The 14399-nt window shown below is 38.2% G+C and overlaps 1 protein-coding gene across 2 annotated transcripts in view; it reads left to right on the top strand.

Annotated features, from left to right (window-relative positions):
• The first annotated feature begins 3865 nt into the window (after positions 1-3865).
• Positions 3866-14399, top strand: part of caln1 (calneuron 1) — a 57159-nt gene continuing 46625 nt past the window's right edge. The window contains exons 1-3 of one of the 2 annotated variants that reach the window (XM_026923943.3): positions 3866-4340; positions 8908-9032; positions 13873-14016. In XM_026923943.3, coding sequence (XP_026779744.1) covers positions 8915-9032; positions 13873-14016 — 262 coding nt within the window. In that variant the 5' untranslated portion in view covers positions 3866-4340; positions 8908-8914. Of the gene's footprint in view, positions 4341-4398; positions 5655-8907; positions 9033-13872; positions 14017-14399 lie in introns of those variants that run through there. The other variant, XM_053239962.1, reaches the window with a different exon arrangement.

The raw sequence follows: 14399 nt of genomic DNA, 5'->3' as shown, positions 1-14399 counted from the left end.
ACCATAAAATATGTAAGTGCCTCTCCATTGCTCTTCATCATTCTGCATCATTATGGATCATAATACCCTCGTTTTACTATGCGCCTTTTACATGTTACACCAGGTTCTCTTAATTTGACAAACAGTGTTGTTTGGAGAGCTATGTTGATTGGTGTGGTTGGACTTTGATAATGAATGAACTGTTTATTTTTTTATTTTATTTTTTTACATTTGCTAACATGGTTTGTTAAGTAATGTACAAAAGAAGTGCCATATTATTATAACAGCATTATTTCTGGTCCACATCTAATGTGCTTGGGTGCACTGGTTTGCCCTACTTCACTAATAAGAATGAATGAATCCTCCTTTTTGAGTAATTTATTCATATTCGGTCCTGCACTACATACTGAATAGAATCAGAGTACAAACCTCAGGCCTCAGATTTACCGAATTCACTGTGTTCACAGGAATTTGATTTCACAAGACAGCACTGGGATTTATGCCCAGTTGTCCTCTTAGAGTGAAGCATCACTGTAAATGGATCACCTTTATCCTAAGATTAGAGATGGATAGCCACTATGGACTATGGACAGTACCGCATAGAAACCATAAAGATAGCTGTGGACGTTCTTCCATGGATAGCCTTAGGACTGCATTTGCTAAGAACAGTTTGCACTCAAGTCTCCATCATTGGACAGTTTGATACAATAGACTTAAAGTAATTCAGAAATGACTCTGATGCTCATACTCAAATTCCTGTTTAGCACTATTTGACTGTATAGTATACAGTCAAAGTAGAGAAAGAGTTGTAGAAGAGAAATTATTTATAATCCCACTATCCGGTGTCACCCAGATGAGCATGGGTTCCCTTCTGTGTCTGGTTCCTCTCAAGGTTTCTTCTTCATGTCGTCTCAGGGAGTTTTTCCTTGTCAACGTTGCCAATGGCTTGCCCATTAGGGATAAATTTATAAATTTCAAATTTATATCTGAATTTCTGTAAAGCTGCTTTTTGCCAATGTCCATTGTCAAAAGCGCTGTATAAATAAAGTTTAATTGAATTGAATTGATCCCCATTGAGCACCTATAAGAGATTTTGGAATGATGTGTTAGAATACACTCTCCACCATCACTGTTAAAACCAGCTGAAGGAATATCTTTTGGAAGAATGATGTTCATCCCTCCAGTACATTTCCAGAGACTTGTAGAATCTATACCAATGCACAATGACTCTGGCCCAACACCTTGCTAAGACATGTTTTGTTGATTTTTCATTTGTCATTTGTCTACATACAATATACAATATACATATATAAAACAAATATGCCTAACACCAAGTCTACATTAAAGAGTCATCATGATTAGATGAATGCAATACAATAACAAGTAATAACTAGAAAGGATTTGCCCTAATGCATGGTGTCCTTAATCCTTATCATCAGTAGTTAGCAGCTGTCAGATGATTTTAGGGCTTAATTTCGAGGTCAACTAATTCTTTTTATCTCTGTGATTGAGGATATCTGAAGAAAAATTTGGGTACATGTGTCAGTGAGTGAGTGAGCAAGTGAGTCAGCTGGTGGAAGCATTTAGAAGACACTGTGGCTGAGAAGTGAGGGGGATTCTAATTATCACATCATATCATCACACTGCTGTTCTGAGTGCTTCTGTGTCTATTAGTGATTGAGAGAATTATTCTTTGCACATTTCTGTGCAACTGGCTGAAATGTAATGTTCTCTCCATGTTTTTGCTTTACTTTTACTAATTGGTGTAAGCCTCTTCATATTATCTGTTACATAATGCATTTTATAATGACAGATAGTCCAACAAATTTAATTTTGATGATCTAATTAGGTTAAATAATTGAATAATCCATCTGAGCAATGTATAAAAGAGTCTGGTGATTTATGCTCCTTTATCATATGAACAGGGTTCCTCAAGAGGAATAAGCACTAAGAAGAGAAATCGTTCTTTATATGGTGATGCATGGGGCCAGTGTACTTCTCATTTAGCGCTGATTAATGAATACATGCTGACCCACATTCAGCTTTCACTGGAGTTGGTGAAACACTAGAACTGTGCAGTTTGATTTGCTGGAATTAAGTGGGAATTCAATGTTTTTTTAATTACCTTCCTTTTCTGAATGAACTTTAATCCTTAGACACCTTCCTCTATCTCTCTCTCTCTCTCTAAATGTATATATATGTGTGTGTGTGTGTATGTATGTATGTATGTATGTATGTATGTATATGCAGATTGTATATGCTGCTTATGTATGTACTTATGGCATTATGGCATAATTGATAATTATTTGATAATTATCACAGATTAACATTTTTAAACAAACAATGGGCACAAGGCAGGAAGACAACTTAGATGGGATGCCAGTCCATCACAGGGCATCACAGACTCACACACACACACAAATACACATTGATTAACTCACACACTGATTCACACCTATGGGCAATCTAGAGTATCCAATCCATATATCGGCATGTTTTTGGGAGGGAGAGGTTAACCCAGAAAGACCCACATGTACACTAGAGCTGTGATGCACCAACACTACCTGCTGTATTATCATGTCACCCTAATGTAATAATATTTCTATGCATTGTAATTGATAACCTCAGATTTTGTAATTAATTGGCCTACTATGTAGTCTATGCAACAGGTACCAAAGGTGCCATTAGAGATTTTCTTTTTTTTTTGGCCCCTGGTTTTTGTTCTGCCTATTCAGGGCCCTTGAAATCCTCCTTCCTCTTTTCAGGCAGTACAGTTGGTGGCATACAATTTGGTGGCATACAATTTAGTATCTTTTAGCCTACTCTTTAGTAAACCTATGCTAGGGGCACAGTATTTTACAACTTGTGGACACATAGCCAACTAAGTTGACATAGGTTTAGTAGGCTATATATACGGCACACTAAATGCACTATAAGGACACACCCATATGTGGGCCTTCCTTAAACTGTTGCCACAAAGTTGGAAGCACAAAACTGTATAGGATGTATAGTATTAATATTTCCCTTCACTGGAACTAAGGGGCCCAAACCCGTTCCAGCATGAACAGTGTTCACAAAACAAGATCTAGGAAGACATGGTTTACCATGGTTAGAGTGGAAGAAATCAAGTGACACACAGCCCTATATTTGCATTAACAGTAGTACATTTGGCAGACGCTCTTATCCAGGGCAACTTACAGTAGTGAAAGGACATTACATTTTATATTTATCACGTTTATACAACTGAGCAGTTTAGGGTTAAGGGCCTTGCTCAAGGGCCCAGCAGGGGCAGTTTGGTGGTTCTGGGATTTGAACTCACAACATTACATGCCAGATCTGATCACCCAACATCAGTGCCTGACCTCACTAATGCTTTTGTGGCAGAATGAGCAAATCCCCATAACCACGCTCCAAAATCTAGTAGAAAGCTAGAAGATTGGAGGTTATTATAGCAGAAAAAGAGGACTAAATCTGGAATTGGATGTTCCGCAAGCACATACGGGTGTGATGGTCAGGTTTCCACAAATTTTGTCCATACAGTGTAGTATAAGCCTGTGGTAGTGTATTATTAAATATCGAGTTTAAAGAGCACATCACCACAGGATGTTAGATACTATTTACTACAACAGTATGTTCAGTGTATACAGTAGCAGCAGTATAGCCTATGAATAGTGTACCTATAGGGATACAGTAGCCTGTTTGACCACCTATGGACACGTAGCCAACTAATTTGACATTAATATGATTCATTTGGTCTTCTGTTTTGCCTGCTGTACACAGATAGCATCTTACTGTACTGTGGAAGAGCTTGTGGTGGCGTAAACACATGATATAGTGGGCTAGTATCCGAGCTAGGCACGGGTTAATGTTAGCTGTGAAGGTAACCGTGGGAAAGCAGCAGAGCAGCTCGCGCGTCAATAGAGAAACAATTAGAGCTGAACTCCTGCTCTGTCAGCGATGGTTATTGATCGGTTTTGTGGCAGTTTTCCCTCCACCGACTGTTAGTGGTCACCTCTGTGGTGAGCAATACTTTCCTCATACACCTTTGGATGTCCTCAGCTGTAAGCTGTCACTTACGGGGGAAAAACCCGCTCGAGCTGCCTTTCCGTGGCGGATGTGGGGATGCCGGAGAGCCGCGGGGATTGACGGGAATTCGATCAAGCGCTTGCTTTTGCTCTGACTGGAAGTAGGACGCGGTTTGGACTCATGCCGTCCCCAGCAGCGGAGTAGCCTTTACACCCACCAGCGAGTGCACAGCTTTCAGCTACAGCTGACATTTACTGGCTTTATTTCTGCTCATTCGGGTCGGATGTCGGAGCGGATCTGAATTCCCTTCCAAACCCTGGATATTACTTTTAAAGGTGAGCGTTAAAAAGTTTGACATTAAAATACAGGTAATAAAAGTTTTAAAAAAATGACTACATTTCATGCACAGGCTTCAGTGACGCCTCTCTGGCAAATGCTTTCATCTGATAGCTTCAGCACCTGTTGTGTGATTCATATAAGCTGATTGTCCATCAGAACCATAACCCACATTCACCTGTTCATTCCTGGTGTGCTTACTTCATTCTGCATTAAATAACCCATCTGCATGTTCTCATTCTGCATGTTCTGCCAAGCCTCAGGTCCACAGAGAAACAATGCAAAAACATATCTGTACCTGTAACTTTTTTCTCTGTTTTCAATTAAAATAAAAAATTATTTTAAAAAATCATCAACCATGAATTCCATGTCCTGGACAAGACTTTGCTGGTGGATGGATATATTTGAAGTTTGGGGTTCATCCCTGATCAGGGGGAAAACAATCAATCAATCAATCAATCAATCAATAAAGAAAGAAAGAATGCACTGATTACAAAAACACACATGCAATAGCACTGCATCGATTTCACCACATCAGTAAATACAGCTCACAGATCAGACTGCTGACGAGTGCAGCCGCTTATAAATTCCTGCAATCCAGCATAAATAAACAAAAACTAACACAACACAGCAATTCTTTCAGCTAATGACACTAAAAGTGGTCTTAAATCCACTAATCTGCTTAAAGACATGTTGTCTCTCATCTCCAGAAGGCTCAGTTTAAGGCTCAGTCTCTAGACCTTATGTGCAAAACAATCAGAAAATCATCAGTTAAATCCTCCGTACAGGTGACAATGTGTCTTCAACCTCACTGGTGATTATAGTTGATGCTGATTCCCTTGATAGCCCTCTGGTAAGTGCAGTTGTCTGTAATGGTTATAGTGACTCAAGAGGCACTGTGTGCTGCGTAAGTGCTTTAAGGGAGCGCCTTCGCTCACAAATCACTATGGACCAGCCCGTCTCGAGGCATTGCTGCACCTACACTCTGAACCGCAGAGGATGATCTGCTACTCTAATCATCGAGCTCCTCTAATGAACTTACAGCTAGTACATTTTCATTTAACGCACTGTGGGCACGAACAAGTGACTACCTGCTGAAATATCACCCTGGGATTTAACACTTGCTCCATGCTTCTTTGGGAGAGGAGCCGATACAGGGGGCGGTCGGGCTGAGCTGCCCGGTGCCTGCTTCTTTTCTCTCCAATGGAGGGCACAGATCCGGAGCGGGGGACAGAGGAGCAGACGGAGGGAAATTGGACCGGTGGTGAGGAGGATGGGACACTGCAGTACCCCAGGGAGTGCCATCAGAATGGGTAAGATGAAGCAGGATGCCAGGGCTGAGCTTGACGGATGCTTTCACTACAGAGGTTTTGTTTAGAGGTTCTAGCAGATTTCCTGACTTAATTTACAACTTTGCTAGTTTTGTTTGAATATTTTGTGCTGTTATTATTATAATAATATAATTTACTGATTTTCTCTTCTTCATAGTGCTTATTCAGTGCTTATTCTCCTGTTTCTTAGTGGGAAGAGTATCTCAGTTGTGTTTTTTTTTTAATGAGATTTTGCTTTTTTGAGAGTTTTTTTTACCTTTATAATATTTACATTTGTTTCTCCTGTGTTCATTATTGAGATCTGCCTTTTACAAGCAGTTTATACTTTATATTTTTATATTTTGTTTAGTCTGCACAAGTGTACTCACATATAGTGAATAAGTTGTTTTTCTTGTGAATGCTTTCTTCTTGTCACTGTTTAATAAAATAAAAATGTGCTGTGTATTAGATATATTATTTATAAGAAGTCAGGGGGGAAAAAAGGTCAGTCTTTGTGCTGGCACTGTTACCTATTAAAGTTTTGTCCCCAGCCGGACAAAGTGCTTGTAATCAATGTCTCTCTCTCTCTCTCTCTCTCTCTCTCTCTCTCTCTCTCTCTCTTACAAACACATTGGCACCATTGCCTTTTCTTTCTTTTGCTGTCAGTTACTACTTTTTCACCTAGTCACCATGTGTTTCAGTGTGCTATGTGCTATGTTTTATTTTAATGTGGAAAGTGTTCCCAGTGACCTTTTGTGCTTTGCAAAAAAAAAAAAAAGTGATTTGAAAGGCTTTGCTCTTTAGCGGAACAGCAGTTGGATTAGTCATCCTCTTCTCAGCTCCAAGGTGTTCTCAAGACACCGCATGGGGGCTCTGCTTCAGTCTCCTCCTGTTTGGACACACTATATAAAAATGCATAAAGAAATGTTTATACAATTCCAAACTACATCACACTGAATATTAAGATTAGTATTCTCCTTTTTCTTTTCCTTTTTTTTTCTTTTATGAGTAAAGTTCAGCAGAATTTGGTTTATCCCAAATGATAACATTAGTGACAAGATTTGCAATTTGAGCAGACTAAAGGGCTTTTGAATGCAATGAGGCAAAATGTTTCGGAGTTTCTTGTGAGCTAAACTACTCTATTATTCATCACTTATAATCTTCGGGCAAAAGGAATTTTGATTGTAATCCCCTGGACAACTGGAGACATCTAGATAATTAGCTTAATTAAATGTGTCAAACTGTACTGTTCAGCTGGCATGTTATAATTCCAGTACCATGATTTATTCTCTCCTCCGGCTCTGTTTGGATAAGACGTGCACGGTGTGTTAGAGTTTATGGCCAGTGCAACGAACATTGAAAAAGAAAGCCTTGGATGCTTTCAATGTAAAGGTTGTGGAAAAGAAAGACAGACCTTAAGATTTAAAGACCTGAGGCCTCAGTAGCTGCCAAAAAACACTGTTATAGCCAGCCAAGAACCAAGCACCAGAGTTCATAGCAAGGAATAAGATAAAAGGTAGCATATAGCTAGATATTAGTGACCATGGCCTTGAAGAATTGTTATTGAAAACCTTCTGTTATGCTGCCACTGTGTTATCTGCCAATTATAGCCAGTCAGTTGCGATTAAATGAATTGGCTATAAATGAGTTTAAATGCACACTCTGACAAATGTTGAAGTAAATTTTAGATCATTAATGAAAGACATATGGAGTACAAGCAGCTGGAAAATAAGCAGTCATAATCCAAATGTCCATATTAATACCAGGAATTATATTGAACTAAATATCCAGACCCAGATGATGAGAATTTACTGGAATGAAAAGCCGTCTTTCTCACCTCAGCAGAAAAATGCCCTATCACACCCAGCTGATTTAATTTCACTCGCTGATTTACAATCACCCATTTCATTACGGTTCACTTGGCTTGCTGTTGGGTTCATGACTGCTGGTCCCCCAGCAGCATCCATCTTTTACAGTCAGCAGCCAGCAATCGACCTTCAGTGGCTGCAGTTTAAATCTGGTCCGCTTGTATTGGCTGTGTTTGTCTCCTCTCTATTACACCTGACTGTGACCCATGCTGTGTATTCACACTGTGCATCGGCTCTGATCCCAAAGCGCAGTGTCTCCACTGACCTGGTGGAATTTCCATTCTGGGTGTCTTGGCTGTGCACGAAAAAGTTACTATGCCTTATGCCTTAACGTTAAAGTTGATCAGGTTTTGTGTTAGGGAGTGAAACGCTTCAGAGGAACCTGCTGAAAAGGATAGATACAGAACAGATACATGCAAAATAAATTATGATGAATTTTTGCTGCTCATAGAGGTTTTTTGAGCTATTCGGCTCATGTAAAGTATAGACATTTTGTACACATTGTGAAATTATGTTGCATAGTTTTTCCCTTAATCAAATATATACTGGGGCTCTACAAGTTTCAGAGGATCTTTAGAGAGACTGCAGAGTGTGATCTGTCTATACAAACGTACACATAAATCCTTTGCATTACTTTTGTTATTATTTCTGTTACACAGATCTTCTACTGGCAGTACTTCTGCCAACTTCAACTCAGTGACATTGTACACATTTAAATAATCAGCCTGATATTTAAATAGTTGGATTATGTTCATAAAATGAATCTGTACTGATGGGATGCATGGAATCATTTGCAAGTGGAAAGGGTCCCTGGCTGCAAAAATGTGAAAACCCCTGTTTTAAAGATCAAACTCAATCTTTGGTAAATGAATTTTTATTAACATTATATTAATACAATTAAAATGTAGTCAAATTATGGAAATATCTTTTATCATGTTTTAAAAACAATATCTATCTGAATTTCCCCTAAGGGGATCAATAAATGTACATCTTATCTTATATCTCTTCTGTTTACAGAATTAATTAATTAAGAAATCAGAAAATGTGTGAAAATCCAATATATAAAATAATTTGGTTTTATTTAAAAGTTTTTCTGTTTGCACAGGATGAATGAAACTATTCTGGACTTACAACTAAGTCTTTTTAAAATAGTTGTAATGGAATAATAATTACAGTGAAATTATAATAGAACACTAGGCAAAAGGAGTTTTCAGTTTTCTCTTAAGTTCAGAGCAGCACGTTGAGGATGCTAATAAACACTGGACCTGGCATTTTGGAATGAACGAATGAATGTTGGCACATTTATAAAGCTTGTTCCAAGAATCTACTGTGAGTTTACTGCAATCATCATTATTAACTTTCATTCTGCTGTTTTCCACTGTGGTTAGGGAGAAGATGCCCTTCCATCATGTGACGGCAGGGCTGCTGTATAAAGGCAACTATCTGAGCCGCTCTCTGTCTGAACGCAGCGATAGCGACCAGCTGGCTAGCATCTCTGCAGAGGAACTGGATGGTGAGTGAGAACCATCTCACACACACACACACTCACACACTCACACACACAGCCAAACAAGCAATGGTATCATTTACTGCAGGAATGTTCATTGATTTGTTCCATACACATACAGGTTTTCATGATATAAATAATAAAAGAAAATAATCTATGTGAAGCTTTCGGCATTTGTTTATGATCTACTTATCAAACAATTTCATACATATTATTCTCTGTCACTCAGTATATATTCCAGAGAATTAGTTTTGTCAGCTCATAGAGGCAATGAAATGAACCCTACAAGTTTGAATTGTTAATGTAGGTATAGAGCACTATGGCTCCTGTGTCTCAATGGCTGGTTAAACTCTGGGAGGAACTCTGGGGTGCTGAGCTTCCCCAGTTTTGTTTTACATGAACAGCATGCAGAGTTCTTGTACTACCCTATTTATCCAAAAGTACATGGACACCTAGGTAGTGAACACCCCATTCCAAAACCATGGGCATTGGTCCGCTGCTATAATAACCTCCACAAGATATAGGCTTCCACTAGATATTGCAGTGTGGCTGGTGAAGGCCTGGTGCACAGCCATCTTTCCAATTCATCCCAAAGGTGTTCAGTGGGGTTGAGGTGAGGGCTCTGTGCAGGCCACTCGAGTTCTTCCACTCCAGACTTGGCAATCCATGTCTTCATGGAGCTCGCTTTGTGCACAGGGGCATTGTCATGCTGGAGCAGGTTTGGGCCTCTTAGTTCCAGTGAAATTGTAATGCTGCAGCATACAGAGACATCCTCTACAATTATGTGCTTCCAATTTTGTGGCAATAGTTTGGCGAAGAACTACATATGGGTGTGATGGTCAGGTGTCCACATACTTTTCATAATATACTGTATATCTTCTGTGTATATTAATCAGAATGTGTTGCCAGAAAAGAATCAGAAGATTAAAATGCCAATTAATGCCATTCCATATTATCAGTGTGGATATCAAGTCCCAACACTGCAGCACTTAGCCAGTGAAAATGTCTTGAATATAGTGTAATTGATCCAATATTTCTCATTATAAGATTATGATATGAATCATATAAATATGATATGATTCATATAAAATATATATGAATCTATTTCTAAAGACTTATTTCTAATTTTAAGACTGAAATTGTCTTGTTTTATTGGCAGATAAAACAGATAAGCTTCTATCTAAAAATAAATGCTTGAAATAAGAAAATCACTTGCCAACAGAACAGGAAAATTTCAACCTTGAATTCAGTACAAATATCCTAATAATCTCATTTTTTAGCATAATCTATGAATAAGAAACATTAAATATATTTGACTATAATCAAGATATTTTCACTTGCTCTGATATCCTTTTATGCAGTGACGCACAGCTTCTCTACCTCATAAATGCTAATTTCACCCCAGCATACACTAACAAAAATATTTGAAAAATGAATATATGTAATCCAAGAAGAAATATTCAGAGATTTTGCAACTCGTATCTTCAGAAAGGGAATTTCAAAGGATTTATGAAGTGCTTCATACATTGGTGTATTGTTACTCTTACATATATAGTCTTACCATATAAGCATTTTTTAATTTCTAATGCCACAAATGTGATGAATTACAGAAGTGATTTATAAACATTACATGAAATTATAATCATAATAGATGTACCATCTGTTCTCTTATACACTTACAGTGATCTGAATCTATTGGTGTCCCCACTGAGCTACTGCTATTTGTGTGCTTTGTTCCTTACTCTTTTACTCTTTTTTATTCTTATAGAAATGTGCAGTGTCAGCCTGATGTCACATTACAGTCTAGCAATCGCATATTGTAAAGCAGCCTTTATGGAGGAACTGCATTTGTCAAAGCTGAGCTGTGTTCAGACCAGCCTCAGCCACAGACAGCCACTCAATAGCCTGACTCATCGATGGCAGTAATATATATATATATATATATATATATATATATATATATATATATATATATATATATATATATATATATATATATATGAGTAGATAAACACAAAAATAAATCTAATGCCTTTGTGCAGACACACTTGCCAGAACAGTAATTCACAGAATTTTTTACTGGCCAACTATAATCGCTGGTTTTATATCAGAGGATTCAGAGGTTTTTCAGTTGCTGTGAAGCAGAATGAAATTATATTTCAAGTGGATGTGATAATGCAGGGAGATCAGGGTAACTCAGGGTGTTGCTATAAATAAGGCACTTAACATTTAGGAAATGGTTTAAGGCTTAGTAGCTGTGTGGATTATTGGTTTTACATTTCCCACAGCCTTTGCACTGAGAAGATTGTTAGATAGTAAGATAGATAGTTCATTGTAAGAAATACTTAGAGGAAAACTCCACCCTGAAATGAAACGTGTTTATATTGAAATATGTGAAATAGATCTTTTCATTAATCATATGAAAAGCTACAGGGTGACTTAATACATTAAGATTTAAAAATGTGAAAAGCAGATAGATTAAATGAATAAGTGTGACTATCTAGCTAAGTAACTAGCACACTTTTAAGCCGTGTGTGTGTGTGCTGCAATTCGTCGTCATCCTGTAGTGTTCCGAGTCATTCATTATATGCTTTTGACCTTAAAATAAAGGAAGCGTTGGTGTTTTGAACAGTATAATTTCAAACCCACTCAGACATGCCATTTAATCTGCCTTTTTAAAAATGCATTTCATTCTGTACCATCCATACAACATGATTCAAAGAGATTTATACACGCCAAACTGGTATAAATGTTGTTAAAGACGGCCATTCAAAGGACTATGAACAACGCTAATAGTTATTATTATTAGCTGATAGCTAACTTAGTAGATTGTTAAAGATTAAAGATTGCCTATTAGCTTGCCACATTCTGTGTTTAAATTAGGTTCATTTTTACATTGCCTTTATTTTTTTCTTTTTGACTACTCATTATCTGCTATAGTGGCGTAAGGTGGCAAGTTATAATATAAAATTTATATTAATTGTGACATCGTCAGAGTAGTGTTACACTGGCCATCTGCTTGGAGTTGTCAGTTTATTAGGTACACCACCCAAATAGAGGTGCACTTTGTATTAATGGCACACTTGTGCCAGTACCACACACACTAACATGCTGTGTTCAAAGTGACCTATATGCTAAGTGTAAAACGATATGCTCTTTAATATTATATTAGGTGTAAAAAAATATTCTTATAAAAGCATTTAACCACAAGGTGGTGTACCTAATAAACCACATCTCAATATAGGTCCCTTGCTGCATCCTTTTCAAGTGCTTTTGGCTTTTCTTTAAGTGCTTTTGCCGTTATCCCGACAGACTAATATTCTTGGCACCACCAGTTTTTTTTCTCTTGTTGCTGCTGCTGGCATCTCTGCTGCCGGTCTACACTTACACCAAGATGTGAAAATGCCACACAAATGGCGGATTTATCCAGGGTTATACTATTGGGCGAAGGGCCACTGTTTTTTTTTTTTCTTCTTAGTTGTGACATTTACAGCTTGTGAGTGTGTTTGTGTTTATATGTGGGAGCCACTTTCATAAATGCGGCATTGTTAACCCACAGCAATCAGCTCAAAACAGGAAATCCCACTTAATCGCACTTAAAGGTGGTATTTAACAAGTCAAGCTATTAGTGTGGTGAATTGTTTCACAAGTGTCCTCCAATCCATAAACCAGAGATATGAACGAGAGCCATCATTTGGCATAGTGCTCATTTGATATAAAAGTCTGATTTAGTTTAATACATAAAGAGGCAATGAAAAATATTTTTCATTGTTGAAATAAAGAAAATATATTTCATTTTTCAGTGCTCATTTGATATAAAAGTCTGATTTAGTTTAATACATAAAGAGGCAATGAAAAATATACCATAATGCAAGCATGCTGTGCATGAGTTTTGTTCTGTTTTTTCTTTTTTTTTCCCCCTTCAGAGTACCTCTTTGTACCGACACTGTGCTTTGGATAACTCTTGGTTTTTGAACTCTGCCTGGTTATTTCACCTCAATTTTTGCCTGATGTTTTGAATTGTTTGTCTTGACCTGCAGGCACTGTATATGTTTTAACATTCATCTCTGCTATCCTGTGGAAGTACTGTATGACAGAAGCTCAGTTGGCTGATTCCTTCTCTGTAGTCATCAGCACTCAACCTCTGATGTACTGAAATGCCTGAGAACAATATTACTGATCATCCACTAAACACTTATTTTTAGGGATTCATCTAATTGGGACTCATCTTGGCTTGAAAAGCTGGATCAGATTTGACATATTTTCTGCTTTATTGACGTATTCTTTCCTTGAATGTGTGTGACGTGCCCTGACACGATACATAGAACGTAAGTTGTTCAGTGTAAATAAGTGTACTTAATAAACTGGTAACACAGTAAGGGTCTTTGCTGCATCCTCATTGAGTGTTTATCTTCTTTTTTTCCTATTGGGATTATATCAAAAATAAAAAAAGCTGAATTGATGCAGCCCATTCAGTGTTTTGTATGATTCTGCTTTGTGTAATTGTGTTTTGTATTATTTATTATTCTTTCCCTGATTGTATTTATTGAATGTTCTATGTTTGACTTTACTACTTCCTCTGTCTGTCTGTCCCTCTCTTTCACACACATACACACACAAGTACACAGAGAAAGAGAGTGTTAAACAGAAATAAGCATTGGCCACGGTGGGCTGGTGGAGGCTTTGAGGTGTGAAACAGCAGGTGCAGCAAAAATGGTTGAATTCATTTTGTTAACTTGAGTCTGTGCCACTCAGTGTACCACTCAGAAGCTGGGATAAGCTGGGAGGGATGAAGGGAGCAAGGGAGGAGTGTGGGGAATGCTGAGTCGTCTGTTTGTTTTGGCAGAAATCCGTGAGGCCTTTAGGGTGCTGGATCGCGACGGCAACGGCTTCATCTCCAAGCAGGAGCTCGGCATGGCCATGCGCTCACTCGGGTACATGCCCAGTGAAGTGGAGCTGGCTATCATCATGCAGAGACTGGACATGGATGGTGAGTTCCAATTCACATGCAAACATAGTATCTGGCCTCCACTGTCTTTATTTCAATATTGCAATAGTGTTCTTCCCAAAATCCAGACAATCTACAGTTTACAAAATACACTATATGGCCAAAACTTGTGGACACCTGACCATCAAACCCACATGTGCTTTTTGAACACCCTATTCCACAGTTAGCTGAGGGCAGGGCTCTGTGCAGGGCACTCAAGTTCTTTCACTCCCACCTTGGCAAACCACGTCTTCATGACCCTCGCTTTGTGCACAGGGGCATTGTGATGCTGGAACAGGTTTGGGCCCCTTACTTCCAGTGAAGGGAAATCTTAAACCTACAGCAAAAAAAAGACATCCTCTACATCCAACAGTATGGGGAAAAAC

The sequence above is a fragment of the Pangasianodon hypophthalmus genome, chromosome 14 (genome assembly GCF_027358585.1).
Source record: "Pangasianodon hypophthalmus isolate fPanHyp1 chromosome 14, fPanHyp1.pri, whole genome shotgun sequence".
In the NCBI taxonomy this organism is placed as follows: Eukaryota; Metazoa; Chordata; class Actinopteri; order Siluriformes; family Pangasiidae; genus Pangasianodon; species Pangasianodon hypophthalmus.
Note: the sequence above shows the minus strand (reverse complement) of the source record. Positions and strands in the feature narration are given on the sequence as shown.